A 20,817-nucleotide genomic window follows, 5' to 3' on the forward strand; every position below is an offset into this window, starting at 1 on the left:
GACCCATCTCACTGCTCAATGTGGACGTGAAGCTATGCATAAAAGTCCTGGCTAAGAGACTGGAGAATTGCGTACAGTGGTGATCGCAGAGGACCAGACGTGCTTTGTCAAGGGTAGACAGCTAAACATCAACCCCCGCTCCCCCTGGAGAGACCAGAGGAGATCGTCTCCCTAGAAGCAAAGAAGGCCTTCGAATGGAAGTACCTCATAAAAGGTACTGGAGTGGTTTGGGCTAGGGACAGGCTTTGCCTCATGGCCACCAAGACGAGCATTCAGACCAACACCACCAGCATGGAATACTTCCAGCTACGAAGGCACAAGGCAGGGATGCCTACTGTTCCCGCTCTAGGAGATAGCCCTGCGGGATGCAAAACTGATGGGCATCCGAAGAGGAGGCAGAAAGCACAGAATGTCACTCTATGCGGATCATCTGCCCCTCTACATCTCGGACCCAAGAATGGCCTGAAAGCAATCATGAAGCTCCGGAAGAGTTTGGGGCCTTCTTGGACTACAAACTCAACCTGGGCAAGAGCGAGGCATTCCCAGTGAACCCAAATGGGGGAGGAACAGAGCTCAAAGACCTACCATTCAAACTAGCCCAAAGCAAATTCTGCTACCTGGGATCCAGATAGCCCACGACTGGACACGGATTCACAAGTGGAATCTGACCAGTCTGAAGGGCCTACAGAGAAGGGAAGCATTCCCGCTTTCCCTGGCGGGCAGGATGCAAACGATCAAGATGAATGTGCTGCCGAGGTTCCTCTTCCTGCTGAGATCCAAACCGGTCTTTGTCCCCAAGGCCTTAATGAAATGATCATGGTGTTTGTGTATGTGTGTGTGGGGGGGCCTCCTATCCTCCCAGGAAAAATACACATCCTGCCATGGTGGTAGCCATATTGAGGAAATGGAACCAAATAAGGCAGCATTTTGGTTTAACCGAGCTGCCCGCCATAGCCCCCAGCTGCGGTAACCACAAATTCCCACCAGCCATTCACAAAATGGAGACAGGTTGAGGGGGCACTAGCAGTCAGGGACTTTTACATAGGGGACAGACTCACGGCCCTGGACGAGCTGACGGAAGAACTGGAGCTACCAACAGGATAGGAAGTCCAACACCTGCAAATCAAACACTTTCTCCGCAAGGAGACAACGCGGTACTCTAGGGACCCGAGGGACACACTGCTGGAGGAGCAAATTAACACAGACAGTAAGGAGAGGGGGAACTGTGGGGACATCTACGGACGACTTCTGGAAAAGGCAAGGGCACACTGGACAACAATGGTAGGACGTACTCGGGACGGAGGGTGGGTCGGGGATTCTGGAGCGAAGCACTGAGAAGGGCCAACTCCACCTCCTCCTGCACAAGGCTAAGCCTCATGCAGTTTAAAGTGGTGCACAGAGCTCACCTAACTAGAATCCGAATGAACAGTTTCTTCCCAGAGGTGGAGGATAAATGTTAATGGTGCTAGGGAAGCCTGGCCAACCACACAAACATGTCCTGTGCCTCCCCCAGACTTGTTGGGTTCTGGCCAGCCTTCTTCGAGGCAATGTCCAAGGTTGTGGGGGTGAGGGTGGAGCCGTACCCCAGAGTGGCAGTCTTCGGGGTATCAGACAAGCCAGGACAGCCTTCTTCGAAGCAATGTCCAAGGTTGTGGGGGTGAGGGTGGAGCCGTGCCCGAGAGTGGCAGTCTTCAGGGTATCAGACCAGCCAGAACTACATATGGGGAAAGAGGGCCGATGCCCTGGTTTTTACTTCCTTAATCGCATGCTGGAGAATCCTGCTCAGCTGGCCAATAGCAGCACCACCCACAGCTGCAGACTGGCTGGCAGACCTGTTGGAATTTCTCCACCTGGAGAAGATCAAGTTCACCATCCCAGGGCTTCTCCAAAGCGTGGGGACCATTCATCAGCCTGTTCCAACAGGGAGAACGCACATAAAGAAACACCACAAGTGTAAATATCAGATGCACTGGAAAGTGGCAACAAATTTTTTTTTTTAAATAAAGTAATCATCAGAAAAAAATAAGAGCTGCATGATTCAGGTCAACCCTCAGCTAGCTCTAATTCTCCAAACCAGAACAGTATGCCTTAAGTCACAAAATAGTTTATAATCTAAGTCGACACTTCAAAACAGTGCTATATGGAAGTGCTGCGGTGAGGAAAGTCCAACATTTCCTCAATTCAAACGTAATATTGTCGGTCAGGTACTGTCCAAGTATCATTTTGGTTTGGGTTACCTTGTGGAAAGTTACTACAGAACAATCGTAGTACTATATAACATTTATATATTATAGCACACAGATACACTTTACCTTTTTTGGAGGTGGTGGTGGTTTCTGTTGGAAAGCTAATTTCACAGCTTCTGCTGCTGATTCTGGCTCTTTGTTTAAGGTCTTCTTGGAGTCTGCTTCCGATAGTACCACAAAAAAATGGTGGCATTTTTCACATTTCACAAAGCGTGTTGAAGCTGCAAGAAGAGAAGAGTTCCTAAAATATATTTCTGTAGCATCAGCTTTTGTTAATCAGCTTCAGTTAGTGTCACGTTAAAAAATTGTTGAATATTCAGATGTAGGCAAAGCACATCAACTATTATTTCCATCCAGATTTATAACCGGCTTCAAAGTTTCAGTTCTTGTCACCAGGAAGTTACTAGATTCTCAGTATTCCCAAATATAATAAATGTTTTCCAATCTTAATTTGGCAAACTTCTCAACAGGAGAGAAATTGGGAACAAAATCATATCTGGACTCTAAGGATAAAAATGGCTACACTGCAGCATTGTCAGAAGAGGAAAATGCATTGTAGCGTGCAGATCGATAACACGCAATGCAGGAAGGCTGCATCCTCTAAACATTATGCAAACTCCCACCTCTTCAGACAGAACACCTAACTTACTGTGGCCAATTTCCTACAATTAGCATTTCTGTTGCATCTATGACTTATTTTCATAGAATACAAACAAATGTTCCCTGCAAAAGGTATTTCAACTTTAGTTCCCAACACAGACCTACACTGAAGTTCCAATAACTTTAAAAAAAACTTTCTCCAAGAACCATTTTCTCCCAATCAAAGACACCCCTCTGGCCGGAGGGGAGGTCAAGCACTTCCAGGCATCTGCTAATAAAGCTCTGGGAATACAATTCACATTCTGTGGAAGGTGTGCAACTTTATAACAGATTTAATCACCCTCCGGTCGATAGGGACACAGAAATCACCACCCCACAGCAGTGGCAACCAATAGAAACTTGGTGGAGGGGTGTGGCAAATTACTTTAAAATCAGTATCCTTGTATCTTTAAACTGCTACATCAGCAAGCAAATACTTGACAATATAAAAGCTTTTGTAACCATTGTTATTTCTGACAATGCTTGTGGATTGATAACAAGAGAGGGAGAAGACAATGTTGCCATGACACACATTGCGAACAGAAGAGGTGATGCAGAGTTACCAAATTCAGTGATGAACCTCATTAATGTACTGCATGCAAGGTGATCAGTATCTAAAGACAAAGTCAGGTCTATATATTACTTACAAACAAAGGTCTCCACGTGAGTGCATGGGTCACCACACTTTGGGCACCGTAGCTGGTTTCCACCTTTCCCCGAACCACCCGATCCCGATGATCGTTTGGTGCTCCCTTCACTGACAGATTTCTGCAAAGATTTTAGCAAGTCAGCAAACAAATTCTATGTTAAAATATGGATCACTCAGTCTGGAGAGTTTAGTCCAAGTTTACAGCAGTTGCAGAAGTTTCGCAAGTTTATGCATTTGATAACTAAACAACAAGAAAAGCATGGACATAAAAATCATTAAACAAATTCTGTTCTTTAGAGAGTTACATAAAAGAAAAAATAAATGTAATAAGAAAGCCCAGTTTAATCCATAACTTGGAAGATTACCTTGTTACTATCTCCAGAAGTGTCTTTAGTGCCACCTTCTTTTGATGCAAGTAAAGTAATAGTCTCACAAAATGTCCGACAAGGAATTTTTCTTCCTCCCTGCGTTTCAAAACTTGCTGAGTGTGCCAGGAGTGGGAAATGGAATCGTGCAGATGCAAACCCTGAAATAGAAATGCAAGTTTTGGACCAGAAATTGAACTAGACCGGTTATAAAAATACTGTGGCTACAGGAGCAGATCAGAGGCTGGGAATTCTGCCGACAATAACTTACCTCCTGGGTACACAAAGCCTATTTGCCATCTATAAGGTTTAAGTCAGGAGTGTGATGGAATACTCTTCCCTTGGCCTGAATTAGGGGCAGGTGCTCCAACAACACTCACCAGGACAAAGCAGCCAGCTTGAGTGGCATCTTATCCAACACCTTAAACATGCACTCTCTCCACCACCAATGCACAGTGGCAGCAGTGTTCAGCATTTACAAGATGCACTGCAGGGACTCACCAATATTTGTTCGACAGCACCTTTCAAATCCACAACCGCTTCCATTTAGAACAGGGGTGGGCAAACTACGGCCCGCGGGCCGCATGCGGCCCGCCAAAGGTATTTCTGCGGCCCACCAAGTCATTAAAAAAAAAAAAAAAATTTTTTTTAAAAAAAAATTTTTTTTTTTTTTTTTTTAATTTTTTTTTAAAGGTTAATGGGTGGGGGGGCTGTTGGGTTACTTACTGGTATAGGGTGGATACGTTGACTTGAGTAGGGTGATCATTGCTTGGCACAACGTCGAGGGCCGAAAGGCCTGTTCTGTGCTGTACTGTTCTATGTTCTATATGAGGCGCCCAGAATCATAACCGGGTGAAGTAATTATTTTACTTAATATACTATGCGGCCCTTTGTGAATTGTGAATTTCTGAATGCGGCCCTTGCACGCAAAAGTTTGCCCACCCCTGATTTAGAAGGACCAGGGCAGCAGATACCTGGGAACGCCACCACCTGGAGATTCCCTTCCAAGCCACAACCATCCTGATTTGGAAACATATTGTCATTCCTTCAATGACACGGTCGAAATCCTGGAACTAGTCACCCCCAACAGCACTGTGGGTGCACCTACACCAAATGCACTATATCTGTTCAAGGAGGCGGCTCACCATAACCTTCTCAAGAGCAATTAGAGACGGGGAATTAAAATGCTGGGTTATCCAGCAATGCCCACATCCCTTGAAAGAATTAACAAATTTTGTACTTAATCATGATCTTGTAAAACTTAATATTTCTGCAATAGTGCTGTAAATATTACTTATTCCCAATTATTTTCCATAATATATATAATTTCTTAGGGACTGACTTTTTAAAAATGGAAAATTCGACAGCCAATTCCTCAAATGGCATTAATTACTGCACAAATTATATTCCATGTTAGAGGTTGATGCAGTTTCTGCATCCAACTATTAGCAAATGCACGTGCTAATACTGATTTCTCAGTAATGGAGTTTGGTAGCAAATTATCATAAATATAATTACAGAATTATTACAGCACAGGAGGCCACCATTCAGCCTGTTGTGTGTGCTGGCTCTTTGAAGGTGCAACTCATCTACTGCTACTCTCCCACTTTCTCCTGATAGGTGGCCTTATATGGAGTACTATGCAGCTTAACCGCACTTAGTACAAAGATGATGGAATGTTTTTGAGAACTAGTTCCAAAGATAAAATTTATTCTGAAAGATATGTATGTGAGCAGAGCTCTACTTTCACTATTCAAGAGCTGGATGTGCAGAAATGCCCTTGGCCGCCTGTTTGAGCTTTCAAAGGTGCCCCTAATAATGCAGCAACACCAGGGCAAATAATTACTGTAACTCACAGTAACGAAATGCCAAAACGCAAGTTGCAACAGCATCAGTCCAAACTTAAAAATAAGTCAGTTCAAACTGTAAACTAGTCTTATAACTCAGATTTTATGAACCAATCCAAGCTCTTTTTATTGTATCCAACAGTTTTCATTGCCTGTCAGCCTCATTATTAATTTTCAATAAGCTATCCGTAAGCATGTACATTGGCAGAAAGGAGTTTTCTTTTCGTCTTTGTGCATTGCCCATTAGGAGAGACAAAACAATATACTGGCACTGGCCAATCTCACGGTAACTGGAAGAAAATGTGGGTGCTTGGTGTGCTCAAAATCCCATCACTGTTGCTGGAGCAAAATCTTGGAACTCCTTTCCTAACTGGTGGTTCAAGAACACAGATCACCACTTTTCTCAAGGGCAATTAGGGATCAGCAATTTTTAAAAAATGCTGGCCCAGCCAGTGATGCCCACAGCCCAAGAAAGAATTTTTAAAATTGCGTCTCATATTTCTCTACAGTACAACCGTGGTGATTTTACTTCTTTTTTTTAATAAACATTTCATTGAGGTATTTTTGGTATAGTAACAACAAAATAGACAATATACATGAAACCATAAACATAGTACAAAAGCCGTTTACCTTTCGTACAGGTCCCATCCTTATAACCCCCCTACTCTAACCTAAACTACTCCCCCGTCTGCTGACGATTAATTTTCCACGGAGAAGTCGATGAACGGTTGCCACCTCTGGGTGAACCCTAACAGTGACCCTCTCAAGGCAAACTTGATTTTCTCCAAACAGAGAAAGCTAGCCATGTCCGATAGCCAGGTCTCCGGCTTCGGGGGCTTTGAGTCCCTCCATGCTAATAGTATCCGTCTCCGGGCTACCAGGGAAGCAAAGGCCAGGACGGCCGCCTCTTTCTCCTCCTGGATTCCCGGGTCTTCTGACACCCTGAAAATCACCACCTCTGGACTCAGCGCCACCCTTGTTTTTAAAATCTTGGACATGACATCCGCAAATCCCTACCAAAATCCCCTAAGCTTTAGACATGTCCAAAACATGTGGACATGGTTCGCTGGTCCTCCCGTGCATTTTGTGCACCTGTCCTCCACCCCAATGAATCTGCTCATCCGAGCCAGTCAAGTGAGCCCGGTGCACAACCTTAAATTGTATCAGGCCGAGCCTGGCACATGTTGTGGACGCATTGACTCTACTCAACGTGTCTGCCCAGAGACCACCTCTCAGCTCCTCCTCCCACTTGCGCTTCAGCTCCTCGGTCTGCATCTCTTCTGACCCCATATGCTCCTTATAGATGTCCGAGACGTTCCCCTCCCCTACCTCTGGAAATTACCCTGTCCTGAATCCCCCTCAGCGGTAGGAGTGGGAAGGTTGACACCTGTTTACGAAGGAAGTCTCGCTCCTGCAGATACCTGAATTTGTTTTCCCTCGCCAACACAAACTTTTCCTCCAACGCCCTCATACTCGGAAAGCTCCCCTCTACGAACACATCCACCATCCTCTCAATCCCCGCTCTCTGTCATAACCAGAACCCCCCATCCATACTCCCTGGAGCAAACCGGTGGTTATCACAACTTGGGGCCCAGATCGATGCTCCCACTGCACGCACATGCCGCCTCCACTGGCCCCAAACTCACAGGGCTGCCACCACCACCGCGCTGGTGGGAGCAGCAGAGGCGCAGTTACCAACGCCCCAAGACTGATGCCCTTACAAGAAGCCACCACCATATGCACCCATGCCGACCCCTCTCCCACCACCCACTTCCTGATTATGGCTATATTAGCCGTCCAGTAATAGTTGCTAAAATTTGGCAACGCCAGCCTGCCCTCTCCCCGACTCTGCTCAAGCATTACCTTCCTTGCCCGCGGGGTCTTGCCCGCCCAGACGAAGCCCGTGATCACTCTGCTGACCCCCTTAAAAAAGGACCGCGGAATAAAAACGGGGAGGCATTGAAATACAAATAGGAACCTCGGGAGGCCGTCATTTTCACTGTTTGCATCCTCCTGGCCAGAGACAACGGAAGCGCGTCCCATCTCCGAAAATAGTCCTTCATTTGGTCCACTAGCTGGGCCAGATTCAATTTATGCAGGCGGTCCCATTCCCGCGCCACCTGGATGCCCAGGCACCTAAAACTACCCCCTACTGAGCTAAACGGCAGCTCTCCCAGTCGCCCCTCCTGTCCCCTCGCCTGAACAACAAACATCTCACTCTTTTCCATATTTAGCTTATACCCCGAAAATCGGCCGAATTTCCCCAAAATCTTCCATCCCCTCAACTGGGTACCGAAATGTTCAGAAGCAGATCATCCGCATAGAGCGAAACCCTGTGCTTCCTAAGCTGTTGTGCAAGCATTCTGCTGGCCTTCTCTCCATATTCATAAATCGCCCCCCTCGCCTTTCTGAACTGTTTCACCGCACTCCCTTTGGTCAGCAAGCTGAACTCCGCCTACAACCTCTGCCGTTCCCTCAGAAGCCCTGCCCCTGGGGTCTCCGCATACCTCCTATCGATTTGTAATATCTCTTTTACCAGTCGGTCCATCTCTGCCCTGTCAACCTTCTCCCTATGAGCCCGGATCGAGATAAGCTCCCCCCTTACCACCGCCTTCAGCGCTTCCCAAACCACCGCTGCTGAAGTTTCCCCCGTGTCACTGACCTGTAGGTAGCTCTGAATGCATTTCCTCAACCGCTCGCACACCCCTTCGTCCACCAAAAGTCCCACATCCAACCTCCAGTGTGGGTGCTGGTTACTGTCTTTGCTAACCTGCAGGTCAACCCAGTGCGGTGCATGGTCCGAGATTGTAATCGCCGAATACCCCATGTCCACTACCCCAGCCAGAAAGGCCCTGCTCTAAATAAAGAAATGAATCCGGGAGTACACTTTATTCAGGTGTGAGTAGGAGAACTCCTTCACCCTCGGCTGCCCAAACCTCCATGGATCCACCTCATCAGCTCCATGAACCCTCTTAGTTCCCTTGCCACTGCTGGCACCCTGCCCATTTTCGAGCTTGACCGATCTAAGCCAGGGTCCATAATTGCATTGAAATCCCCTCCCATAACCAACCTGTACGAGTCCAGGTCCGTTATCTTTCCCAGCATCCTCTTTATAAACTCCACATCATCCCAATTTAGTGCATACACATTTACTAATGCCACCTGCACCCCCTCCAGTTTCCCACTAACCATAATGTATCGACCTCCCACGTCCGAGACTATTCTACCCGCCTCAAACACCACCCGCTTATTGATAAGGATCGCGACCCCTCTAGTCTTTGAATCTAGTCCCGAGTGAAACGCCTGGCTGACCCAGCCTTTCCTCAGTCTAACCTGGTCCATTACTCCAAGGTGAGTCTCCTGCAACATTACCACATCCGCCTTCAATCCCCTAAGCCGCGTGAACACACGTGCCCTTTTGACCGGCCCATTTAACCCTTGAACATTCCAGGTGATCAGCCTAGTTGGGGGGGGGGGGGCTCATTGCCTCCCCCCTCCGCCGATCAGTGACCCCCTTCTTTAGGCCCGCCTCCAGCCCATGATCCGCACCTCCACCGGTCCAACCCCAGGCAGCCCCGTCCCCGACCTCCTCTCTGTCCCTCAGCCCAAGTCCCTCCGTTGTCAGCAGAACATTCACCCCCCCCCAAAACAACAACACCCTGTAACTCAATCCCTTTCCTAAACCAAACATATGCACATCCCCACTGCGCTTCCGAGAGCTAGCCCGCCCAGCTAGCTTGGTGGCCCCCATCCCCAGCGCTAAATCGTCTCCCACCTATTGTCTCCCCCCCCACACAAACAAACTCCCAACATCAAACAATCCTGACACAATTGCCCAACAGAAAAACACCATGATCAAAACAAGCACACCTCCATCCCCCAACAGTACAAATAAAACCGTAACTCACTCAGCTCTACTGCTGGTTCCAAATCAATACAAACGGCACCATAAACATCTTCCATTAATTGCAAAATGAGAAACTTTTTACAAAAACAAAGAAACAAAACAGAGAAAACAAAAACATGAACGTTGCAGCCAAGTTCAAAAGTTCTCAGTCCTTCGCCAGCCCTTTCTTTTTCGCAAAGTCCAACGTGTCCTCAGGCGACTCGAAGTAAAAGTGTTGATCCTCATGCGTGACCCAGAGACGGGCCGAGCATAACAGTCCAAACGTCATCTTTTTCTTGAAAAGGATCACCCTGATGTGACTGAAGCCTGCCCTCCTCCTGGCCACCTCCAACTCAGGTCTTGGTAAACCCGCAGGATGCTATTGTCCCACTTACAGCTCCATGTCTGCTTGGTCCACTGCAGAATATGCTCCTTATCCGAGAACCTGTGGACTCTCACCACCATAGCCTTCCGGGGGGGGGGGGGGGGGGGGGGGGGGGGGGTCTCCCATTCACGGCTTCTTCGCAAGTGCTCTGTGAGCCATATCCACCTCCAAGTGCTGGGAGAATTCCCCATCCCCCAGCAGCTTCTCAAACATGCCTGCGACATATGCCCCAGCGTCCGTTCCTTCGCACCCCTCCGGGAGCCCGACAATTCTTAGGTTCTGCCGGCGGGACCTATTCTCTAGGTCCTCCACCTTCTCCAGAAGCTTCTTTTGCTGGTCCCTCAGCATCCCCACCTCCAGTTTCACCGCAGTCTGATGCTCCTCCTGCTCAGCCAGCGCCTTCTCCACCTTCTGGGTCACCCGATCATGGGCGTCGAATCTGAGCTCCAACCGCTCAATCGACGCTTTTATCGGGTCCAAGCAGTCCCGTTTGTGTGTAGCAAAGCCCTCCTGAATGACTTGCAGCAGCTGCTCCATAGACTGCTGGGTCGACAATCCAGAGGTTCACCCCTCCGCCATGCTGTCACCTGTTGCAACTACAGCCCAAGCCTTCTCTTGTCTTTTTGTTTCTGCCCTTACGAACCCTTCTAGTCCTTTTCTCCATGCACCGAAGTGAGAATTCAGTAGAGAATTGCCACTAACATCCATTCTACAATTCAAGTCTGTTAAAAAAAATCAGGGGAAAAGGTCCAAAAGTCCCACCAGAACAGGAGCCACCAAATGTGCAACTTACTCCTTCATAGCCGCCACCGGAAGTCGCACATATACTTCTTAAGTACTTTGTTGACTTTCAAATGCTTTGGGACATCCCAAGATCATGAAAGGCACTATGTAAATAAAGATTGATTCCTTGTTGCCCTCAGAAGCTGAGTATAAGCCTTTTCCATGAATTACTGCGGTTCTGAGGGTGATGGCCTTCCACAAGACATAGGAGCAGAATTAGGCCCATCGAGTCTGCTCTGCCATTCAATCATGGCTGATATTTTTCTCATCACCATTCTCCCGGCCTTCTCTCCATAACCTCTGATCCCCTTATTAATCAAGAGCCTATCTATCTGTCTTAAAGAGACTCATTGATTTGGCCTCCACAGCCTTCTGAGGCAGAGTTCCACAGATTCACCACCCTCTGGCTGAAGGAATTCCTCCTCATTTCCATTTTAAAGAATCGTCCCTTTAGTCTGAGATGGTGTCCTCTGGTTCTAGTTTTTCCTACAAGTGGAAACATCCTCTCCACTCCACTCTTTCCGGGCCTATATCCTGCAAGTTTCAATAAGGTCCCCCTCATCCTTCTAAACTCCAACGGGTACAGGCCCAGAGTCCTCAACCGTTTCTCATACGACAAGCTCTTAATTCCAGGGATCATTCTTGTGAACCTCCTCTGGACCCTTTCCAAGGCCAGCACATCCTTCCTTAGATACGGGGCCCACGGCATTTAAGAGATGGCAAACTCCTAGATGTTAATTAAGCAACAAATTAAGAAATAGTAATACATGGCCAGGTTACAGAAACTCGGGAGGCAATGGTGTTCCCACAAGATTGCTGCTCTTATTCTTCTTTGTGGTCGAGGTCACATGCAGGGGAAATATTGTCGAAATAACCTTGGTGAGTTGCTGCAGTGCTTTCTGAAGCTGACACATACAAATACTGCAGAGCAAGGTGGTATGACTCCAGTGGCATGGGCACAATCATTAACTGCCCCGCAGGAAACAGTATCAAGCTTCTCACGTGATGTACGTGCTGGTCCTATTCTGGCATGTGCTGCATATTCCTGAACCAACTTGAATACTCTTCCTGATTCCAGCTTTGAGATGTTGGAGAGGCTTTGAAGGGTGTGCGAGTAATTGTCACTCAGCATATGTCCTTCCAGAATACAGAATAAGATATTTCTTATCTTCAATGAGCAGATAGATAACAAAAATGATCACCTTTTGTGATTAAAAACACCCAAGAAAAAGGGTTTCAAGAAAAGTGGCAGCGGACAATGAAGAGAAATGACGAATTTGACAGCATGCAGCTAGATAAATGATACCCATTTTCAGTGTTAAGATGATCAAATCAGTAAAAGTTGACATAGACTGATAGGTATTGTTTTTTTTGTACTTTGAGACCATACTTGCCAAGACTTTTGATTATTACAAACTTTAATCAATAAGTGCTCATTAAATATTTACTTCCAAAAGGCATTTGATCATGAGCCTCACATCAGAATTGTTAGCAAAGTAGACCTCATGCATGTGAAATTAGCTGAAAGACAGGAAACAGAGTACAGAGGAATGGTTGTTTTTTTTTGAACTGTTAGAAGGTTATTAGAGTTGTCCAGAGGTCGGTGTTAGGACACTTGTTCTTCCTGATATACAACGACCTGTAGTAGGCACAATTTCAAACCTTGCAAGTATTGTGAACTGCGAGGAGGATAGTGCAGAACTTCAAAAGGACAGGTTGGCGGAATGGGCAAACAAGTGGCAAATGAAATTTATTGCAAGGAAATTTGAATAAATTTTAATACGAAGAACAAGGACTGTAAGTGCTGTCAGATAATTTGGACATTCTGAATTCTCCCTCTGTGTACCCGAACAGGCGCCAGAATGTGGCGACTAGGGGCTTTTCACAGTAACTTAATTACAGTGTTAATGTAAGCCTACTTGTGACAATAAAGATTATTGTTATTCAAATGTACAGGTGCAGAGGGACCTTCTCACGTACGTGCACATTAATCACTGAAGGAGGCAGAACAATTTGAGATAGCAGTTAATAAAGCATATGGATTCCTGGGCTTTATCAATAGAAACAGAGTATAAAAGCAAGGATATTATAATAAACCTGCATAAATACTGGTTCAGTTTCAACTGGAGTATTCTGTCCTGCTTGGGGCATGACATTTTAAGAAAGATGTAAAGGCATTAGAGAAAATGCAGAAAAGATCACAAGAATGGCTCCAGAGATAAGGTACTTCAGTTATGTAGACAGTTTGGAGAGGTTGGGACGGTTAGGCTTGGGAAGAGAACATTGAGAGATTTGACAGAGGTGCTCAAATCATGAAGGTTCTGGACACTGTAGATCGGGAGAAACTGTTCCCAGTGGCAGAAGGATCAAGAACCGTTGAGGCAGAAGTAGCAAGAGCAGCGTGAGGAATTTTTTTTTCACCCATCAAGTGGATTGGATCTGGTCAAGATATTAAAGAGAGAGAATTAAGAGTATGCAGTCCTCTGGAAGGGGTGCGAGTGTGGGGCACAAATTGCAATGGTGGCAGCGTGGTTAGTGCTGCTGCCACAAAGTGCCAGGAAACTATGTTTGAATGAAGCCTCAGGGGCTGTGTGGAGTTTGTACATTCTCCCACTGTCTGTATGGTTTTCTCTGGGTGCTCCGGTTTCAGCCCACAGTCCAAAGATGTACAGGTTAGGTGGATTGGTCATGCTAAATTGCACCTTTTGTGTCCCAAAGGTTAGGTGAGGTTACTGGAAATAGAATGAGGTGTGAGCCTAGGCAGAGTGTTCTTTCGGAGGATCGATGCAGACTCGATGGGCCAATGGTCTCCTTCTGCACTGTAGGAATTCTATGATTCAGAAAGTCAGCAGATTATCCATGGCCTTCTCCTGTGCTGTATTCTATTGCTCTCTCTCACCCTATCCTCGTAACCCCACATTTCCTTTTCTCTTTTGAGCACCAAGGGGCAATTTAGCACAGCCAATCCACTTAACCTGCACATATTTGGACCCGGAGGAAACCCACGCACACACGGGGAGAAACATACAAACTCCACACAGTGACCCACAGCTGGAATTGAACCCGGGTCCCTGGTGCTGGGAGGCAGCAGTGCTAACCACTGATCAGATTGTGGCCTCAACTGCACTTTCCTGTCTTCACCCTATGACCTTTGACTTTCATGTCTACCAAACAACTATCCAACATAGCCTTGAATAAATTCAGCCCCTGCCTCCACTCCTTTCTGGGGAAGAGAATGCCACAGACTAGCGACCCTCAAGAGAAAATGGTCTCTTCATATCCATCTTAAAAAAAGAGACATCTGATTTTTAAACGGTGCCTCCTAGTTCTGGTCTGCCCGTTAGTTAATAGCCCTGTGTTCATATAAAGCACCAATAATGTTTATTACAAATGAATTCAGTATGTATTCACATATTAAATGTGTTCATATATGTGGAGATATGGTTGATAAGATGGTATCTGATGTATCTGTGATCTATGGATATTCCACAGCTGGTAGCAAGGTGGAATTAGAGGCAGGGATATAATGGTTATGGCTGCACTGGTGCAGTGGATAGCACTGCTGTCTCACAGCGCTAAGGTCCCAGGTTCGATTCCGGCTCTGGGTCACTGACTGTGTGGAGTTTGCACATTCTCCCCATGTTTGTGTGGGTTTCGCCCCCACACCCAAAGATGTGCAGGGTAGGTGGATTGGCCATACTAAATTGTCCCGTAATTGTAAAAAATGAATTGGGTACTCTAAATTTATATTTTAAAAATAAATAAATAAAAAATAATGGTTATGGCTGGGGTCAAACAGGTAGCATGGAACTTCCCACTGTTTAACACAATAAAACTGTGATTCATCCAGCACCAGGTACCTATCAAACAGGTTGACAACAAAGCAGAGAGTACTTTAAGAATTGTCAAAACGGCAGTAGAAAGTCTTGTGTAAACTCTACCATCATGATAACAAATGCCTGGTCACCATTGCATCATACATGAGACACAATAATGCTTTATGTCATTGCATTGTTCACTTTTTTTCTCCTAAAACAGCAGCCTTCAGCAAAACGGTATAAAAGGAGTTCAAAGGGCCAAAAAAAACTTACATTTACACGAGGTATTTTCACGACATCCCAAAACACTTTGAAACGCATGAAGAACCTTAAAAGTGCAACATAGCAGTATACCGCAGCCAAAGTGCACACAAGTTCCCAGAAACTAAAAAAAAATGAAGCGAACGACCAGACATCATCAGTGTAAGGAGTTGGTTGAGGCTTAAATGCAGGGAACTCCCGACCTGAGATATCATACCGTCTCGATCTGGATTTGAATCAACAACTTTCTGACAGAGGCGGCGAGAAGAGAGAGAGTTTTCACTGAGCCACGGTCGAGAGCACAAGATCACAACCGACAAGACAGTTGTGCAGGAGAGAGGAGTCAGCCACACTGGACCCGGGACGCTAACTGGCCTTTCTTTCCTGCTCAGATGCTGTGGGACCTGCTGAATTTTAACCAGCATTTTATTTTCCTGGTTTTATTTTTCTAACCTCCCCCAGCAGATAAAGGCTCCTTAAGCCCAGGATTAGCCCTGTTTGTAATGGACGATCACTCTCCCCCTCTCTCCTTAAGCCCCTCTCAGCCCCCGGCTCTTACCCAGCCCGGTTATGGACGAGCGGAGGAGCCGTGCCGCCGACGAGCAGGTGCACATCACCACGACGCAGGACATGTCTGGTCTGAGTCTGGGCCTGAGCCAGGCCGCCCGCCGCCTCCTCGGGCTGGCGCACCGGGGCTTGGCGGCTTCCCTCTTCCTGAGCCCCCGGTCGGAAATAAACCTGGGGATTCGAACCGAGAGACCGTGCAGATTCTCCGGGAGACGGACTCCCTCCGCTCCAACCCCAGTGATCACGATGACAACAATAAACTTCCACAGAGACAGGAAACTCGCCGAGCCTCCGCCGTCGCCGCCAATGTCCGACGTCGCTGACGCACGGTTACGACCCCCCCCCCCCCCCCACCGTGAGGCGAACCACTTCCGGGGTCAATGACGACTTCCGGCGAGGCGGTCACGTGGGCACGGCTCGGCCGCCATGTTGGATGGATAAATGGTGGAAGGTGGTGAACAAGAATACCAGAGAGCCGGGCCGGCGCTGGGTCCTTCTTGGGATGGGTGTCTCGCTCGTTCTCACACACATGCACCGTGCCCAGCATCCGCGTGTTGCTTATCTTTTCACCGATGTGGCGCTCCAGTGCGAGTGGGCAAGCTGGTGGTCTCTGGTGTATTGTGGATGCTTTTAGCATATTGCTGGTTGTCCTGTATTCAGCTATGTTTCCTTTTTAATTATGCAGTTGTTGATAAACTCACGGCGTTGGGCCACCTTTGTGCAGCGATGCGCTGAATTAGGTGTACCTTCCCATTAAAAAGCCCACCAGCCCGGACAGAGAAGGAGAGAAAAAGAATGATTGTTTTTCAAATGGCGGCTTGGGATTCCCCCCCCCCCCTCTAATGCTCATCTATCTGTGAAAGGCAGTGACTCGGCATTACTGCACGCCCGGTTGCGACCAACCGTCCCAGATTTTCCAAGAACACCCCCCCCCCCCCCCCCCCCCCTGGTGTTTGGGGTCAGTTTGAGGCTGGGACGTCTTCCTCCCCATCATCTCCTCAAAGTTTTCACGGGAGTTAATTTAGATTTATTGTCACGTGTACTAAGGTACAGTGAAAGGTCTTGTTCTGCATACAGTCCAGGCAGATTGTTCCATACATGAAAAACATAGGACATACGATAAATAAACAATGTAAATACATAGGCATCGGGTGAAGCATATGGTGTACAATGCTAATCATAGATAATAGCAGTAGATTCTTTGATTGGTGACTCTGGTGCTATTCCATGTGCAACACTGGGACAGAGTGGGAAGTCTCTAGGGCTGGAGGAGTTTGCTGAGATCAGGAGAGGATTGTTTTTGGTTTCATGAGGTTTGTGCTGAAACATGCTTCTTTTTCTCACCTTTCCTCTCCATGGATTTTTTTAAAAATGCATTGCTTCCTAAAGTTACAATGCTAAAATGCAGAAGGGACAGGACAAGCCCTTAATCCACCTCCTTGCTTGCTCCAAAAAACAAGTCAAATGGAATCCAGTTGATGTTCCTGAGAAGAGAGAGATTGGAAAATCCAAGCTGAGGAAAAAAAAGCATTGCACCTTGATCCTGGGTTTGATCTGATGCTTGACCTGAGCCAATGGGCTGGTAAATCCTTTCCTATCCACAGAGTTCGGCTCCCTGTTGAGTTTTCAGTTGATTCAAAAATTGCCGCCACATTATTATTTTTTTGGGATTGGCATCCATCCACTCCATCAGCTTTTAAATGACATTGACTGCCCTACTACAACTTTGTCACTGTCCCAATGACAATTGATACTGGAGCCAGACCCACCTCACTTGGGGGTGAGGTTAGTAATGAAGCTTGTCACTGGACATATAAATAAAAGCAGATAAAAAGTGCTGCATTAACACAGCATAGCTGGCTCCACCTGTGGTGAGGGAAACACAATTAATGTTTCAAGTCCATATGACCCATCTACAAAACTGTGACTAGACATGTCCTCGTCATATAATCATGTAGCACAGATCGAGGCCATTCGTCCTTTCTTGCATGGGCCTTGTCTTTGAAACCACCAGAAAATTAGTTCCTTCCCATTCTTGACAGCCTGACAAAGTCTTCAGGAATTCATACAATTCCCTTTTTTAAAATCTTATTAAGTCTACTTCCATCCCCCATTTCAGGCAGTGTCTGCCAGATCATATGACTCCTGGAGAACTGTTTGTAGTTGCTTTGGTATCATTGGGTTTAGCCCAGTGCCAACATATCAACTGGAACAAAATAAGATAAAATCCTAGCAAGGATACCTGTTTCGTTTTGAAATATGGTGTCAGCTTCCCACTTGTGCAAGGCTAGCTGTGGAGTACCTCGGGGCCTATACTTGGTTCCCTCTTATTTCTCATGCTGCTCCTCCATGACATCATCTAAAAACACATTGGTTCCACCTGTACATTGGCCCACCTATTCCTCACCATTGCACAGCAAGGTGCCACAAAAAGCAATGTGATAATTATTGATGCTGGTTGAAGGCTGAATATTGGCATGGACAACAGACCTGCTGTCTTGCTCTTCAAAATGGTGCCATGGAATATGGGTGGCACGGTAGCACAGTGGTTAGCATTGTTTCTTCACAGCACCAGGGTCCCAGGTTCAATTCCCGGTTTTGATCACTGCGGAGTCTGCACGATCTCCCCGTGTCTCCGTGGGTCTCCTCCTACAAGTCCCGAAAGATGTGCTGTTAGGTAATTTGGACATTCTGAATTCTCCCTCAGTTTACCTGAATAGGCACCTGAGTGTGGGGACTAGGGGCTTTTCACAGTAACTTCATTGCAATGTTAATGTAAGCGTACTTGTGACAATAAAGATTATTATTATTATTTTACATCCATCTGAGAGGAGCCTTGGTTTAATGTCGCAACTAAAAAATGCCAATGCACTCTTCTAGTACTGCATTAGAGCAAAAAGTTGAATGGAGAAGGTTGCAAAGAACAGGAGGAGGAAGGACACAAAGGGATTTGAAAAATTGTAGAGGCTTTCAGCAACAGGATTTGAGTGGAGCTCAGGTGATGTTATAAGAAAAAATTCTGCAGCCTTTGTGATGGACAGCGTTTGGAAACTCAGCTCAGGGTCAAAGAGGACAGAAATGTAAGATAGGGAGTGGAAGATTTTTCTGAAATTGAAGGAGGACGAACAGGTATAGAGGTGGGTGAACAGATGGCTGCTATCTCAGTGATGACAATCCATAATTAACAATTTTTGTTAGAGGTGAACTGGGAAAAACGGATTTAGCAAGACAGTTGATCATAGGAAAACAGGAGTCGATATATCTTTGCATTCTACAATGAGCAACGACCAATTTTAGCAGCAAGGAAAGAGGCCTGATAAGAGTTTAGCATGCTCTTAACCTGATCTGTGATAGATCACTAAGCCAGTTGTGTAATGAATATGGTATAATTTCCATCCTTGCACTTTAGAGAGTGAAGAAGGAATCCATACCATGAGAAATGGCAGAGAGACTGAAGGTTCTGCGAGCGTCAGGACTCTGGGAGATACATAAAAACATAGAAAAATAGAAACAGGAGGAGGCCATTTGGGCTTTTGAGCCTGTTCCACCATTCATTATAATAATGGCTGATCAAGTTCAATACAGTGATTCTGCCCCCCCCCCCCCCCCCATATCCTTTTAGCCCCAAAATCTACATCTAATTCCTTCTTGAAATTACACAACATTTTGGCCTCAACTACTTTCTATGGTAGTGAATTCCACAGATTCACCGCTCTCTGGATGAAGAAATTTCTCCTCACCTCAGTCCTAAAAGGTTTACCCCTGATCCTCAAACTATGACCCCTAATTCTGGACTCCCCCACTATTGGGAATATTCTTTCTGAATCTACCCTGTCTAATTCTGTTAGAATTTTGTAAATTTCTGTGAGATTCTCTCTCCCTCTTCTAAACTCCAATGAATATAACCCTAACCAATTTAGTCTCTCCTCGTATAACAGTCCTGCCATCCAAGGAATCAACCTGGTAATCCTTCGCTGCACTCCCTCCGTAGCAAGAACGTCCTCATAAGGGCACCAAAACTACTTCAGTGACTGATGCATGAGGACACCAAGGTCTTGCTGAGTAACCACCTCTCTCCATTTACACCCATTCAAATAATAATCTGCCTTCCTATTTTTTGCTACCAAAGTGGATAATCTCACATTTACCCACATTATACTGCATCTGCCATGCATGTGCCCACTCATTCGGTCCAAATCCCTCTGAAGCATCTCTGCATCCTCCTCACAGTTCACCCTCCCACCCAACTTTGTATCATCTTCAAATTTGCAGATAATACATTTAGTTCCCTCGTCCAAATAATTGGTATATAATGTGAACTGTTGCGCTCTTAGCACAGATTTCTGCGGTACCCCACTAGTCACTGCCTGCCAATCAGAAAAAGACTCATTTATTCCAGCGTTTTGCTTCCAGTCTGTGAACCAGCTTTCTACCCAACTCAAGACACTACCCATAATCTCATGCGCTTTAACTTTATAATTAATCTGCTTGTCGAAAGCCTTCTGAAAGTCTAAATAAACTACATCCAGTGGTTCTCCATGGTCAACTCTACTAGTTAGATCTTCAAAGAATTAGATAGAAACTGAGGCCGTGACAGCAGGATAGAAACTGAGGCCGTGACAGCAGGATAGAAACTGAGGCCGTGACAGCAGGATAGAAACTGAGGCCGTGACAGCAGCAACCCGGGAGGGGAGGGGAGGGCGGGAGGGAGGGGGGGGAGGAGGGGGGACAAAGACGAAGGAAGTACGGTAGCGGTGGTGGCACGGGCAAGGCCTGCCCGAGGACGCTGCTAGAAATGATAAGTTGGTCTGACTGTCAGTTCGCCGGCGGGGGGGGGGGGGGGGGGGGGTGGGGGGGACGCGCGAGTAGCGGGGGGGGGGACTTTTTTCTTTTTTTTTGTTAAGTAGGGGGGTTTGACTTTGTTTTGTTATAATTTAAATGTAAATGTAGGGGGGGTTAAAATGTTTGTATTTTGAAAAATTTCTTCAATAAAAATTATTTTAAAAAAAAAAGATCTTCAAAGAATTCTAGTAGATTTGGCGGGCATGATTTTACTTTCGTAAATCCATGTTGACTTTATCTGATTACATCACTGCTTTCCAAATCCTCTGCTATGAAATCCTTGATAATGGACTCCAGCAACTTCTTCACCGACATTAGGCTCACTGGTCTATATTTCTGTATCTTTATGATGGTAATAATGGTTGTTTGGAGACTGAATGGCCTCCTGCTCCTGCATGGGATCTTCTCTGATCCCATGTGACTTCACCTTTTGTACCAAGGTACCTCATGGTAGACTGATACGAAAGGTGAAGTCACATGGGATCAGAGGAGAGCTGGCAAGTTGGATACAGAACTGGCTTGGGCACAG

The 20,817-nt window shown here is 46.3% G+C and overlaps 1 protein-coding gene across 2 annotated transcripts in view; it reads right to left on the reverse strand.

Moving 5' to 3' along the window:
- Positions 1–15,791, reverse strand: part of clpxa (caseinolytic mitochondrial matrix peptidase chaperone subunit Xa) — a 66,284-nt gene extending 50,493 nt beyond the window's left edge. The window contains exons 1-4 of one of the 2 annotated variants that reach the window (XM_038813186.1): positions 15,439–15,791; positions 3,900–4,060; positions 3,533–3,653; positions 2,313–2,467 (exon numbers count right to left, since the gene is read on the reverse strand). In XM_038813186.1, coding sequence (XP_038669114.1) covers positions 2,313–2,467; positions 3,533–3,653; positions 3,900–4,060; positions 15,439–15,511 — 510 coding nt within the window. In that variant the 5' untranslated portion in view covers positions 15,512–15,791. The remainder of the gene's footprint in view (positions 1–2,312; positions 2,468–3,532; positions 3,654–3,899; positions 4,061–15,438) is intronic. The other variant, XM_038813185.1, reaches the window with a different exon arrangement.
- Between the last annotated feature and the right edge of the window lie 5,026 nt (positions 15,792–20,817).

The sequence above is a fragment of the Scyliorhinus canicula genome, chromosome 12 (genome assembly GCF_902713615.1).
Source record: "Scyliorhinus canicula chromosome 12, sScyCan1.1, whole genome shotgun sequence".
NCBI classification, from domain to species: domain Eukaryota; kingdom Metazoa; phylum Chordata; class Chondrichthyes; order Carcharhiniformes; family Scyliorhinidae; genus Scyliorhinus; species Scyliorhinus canicula.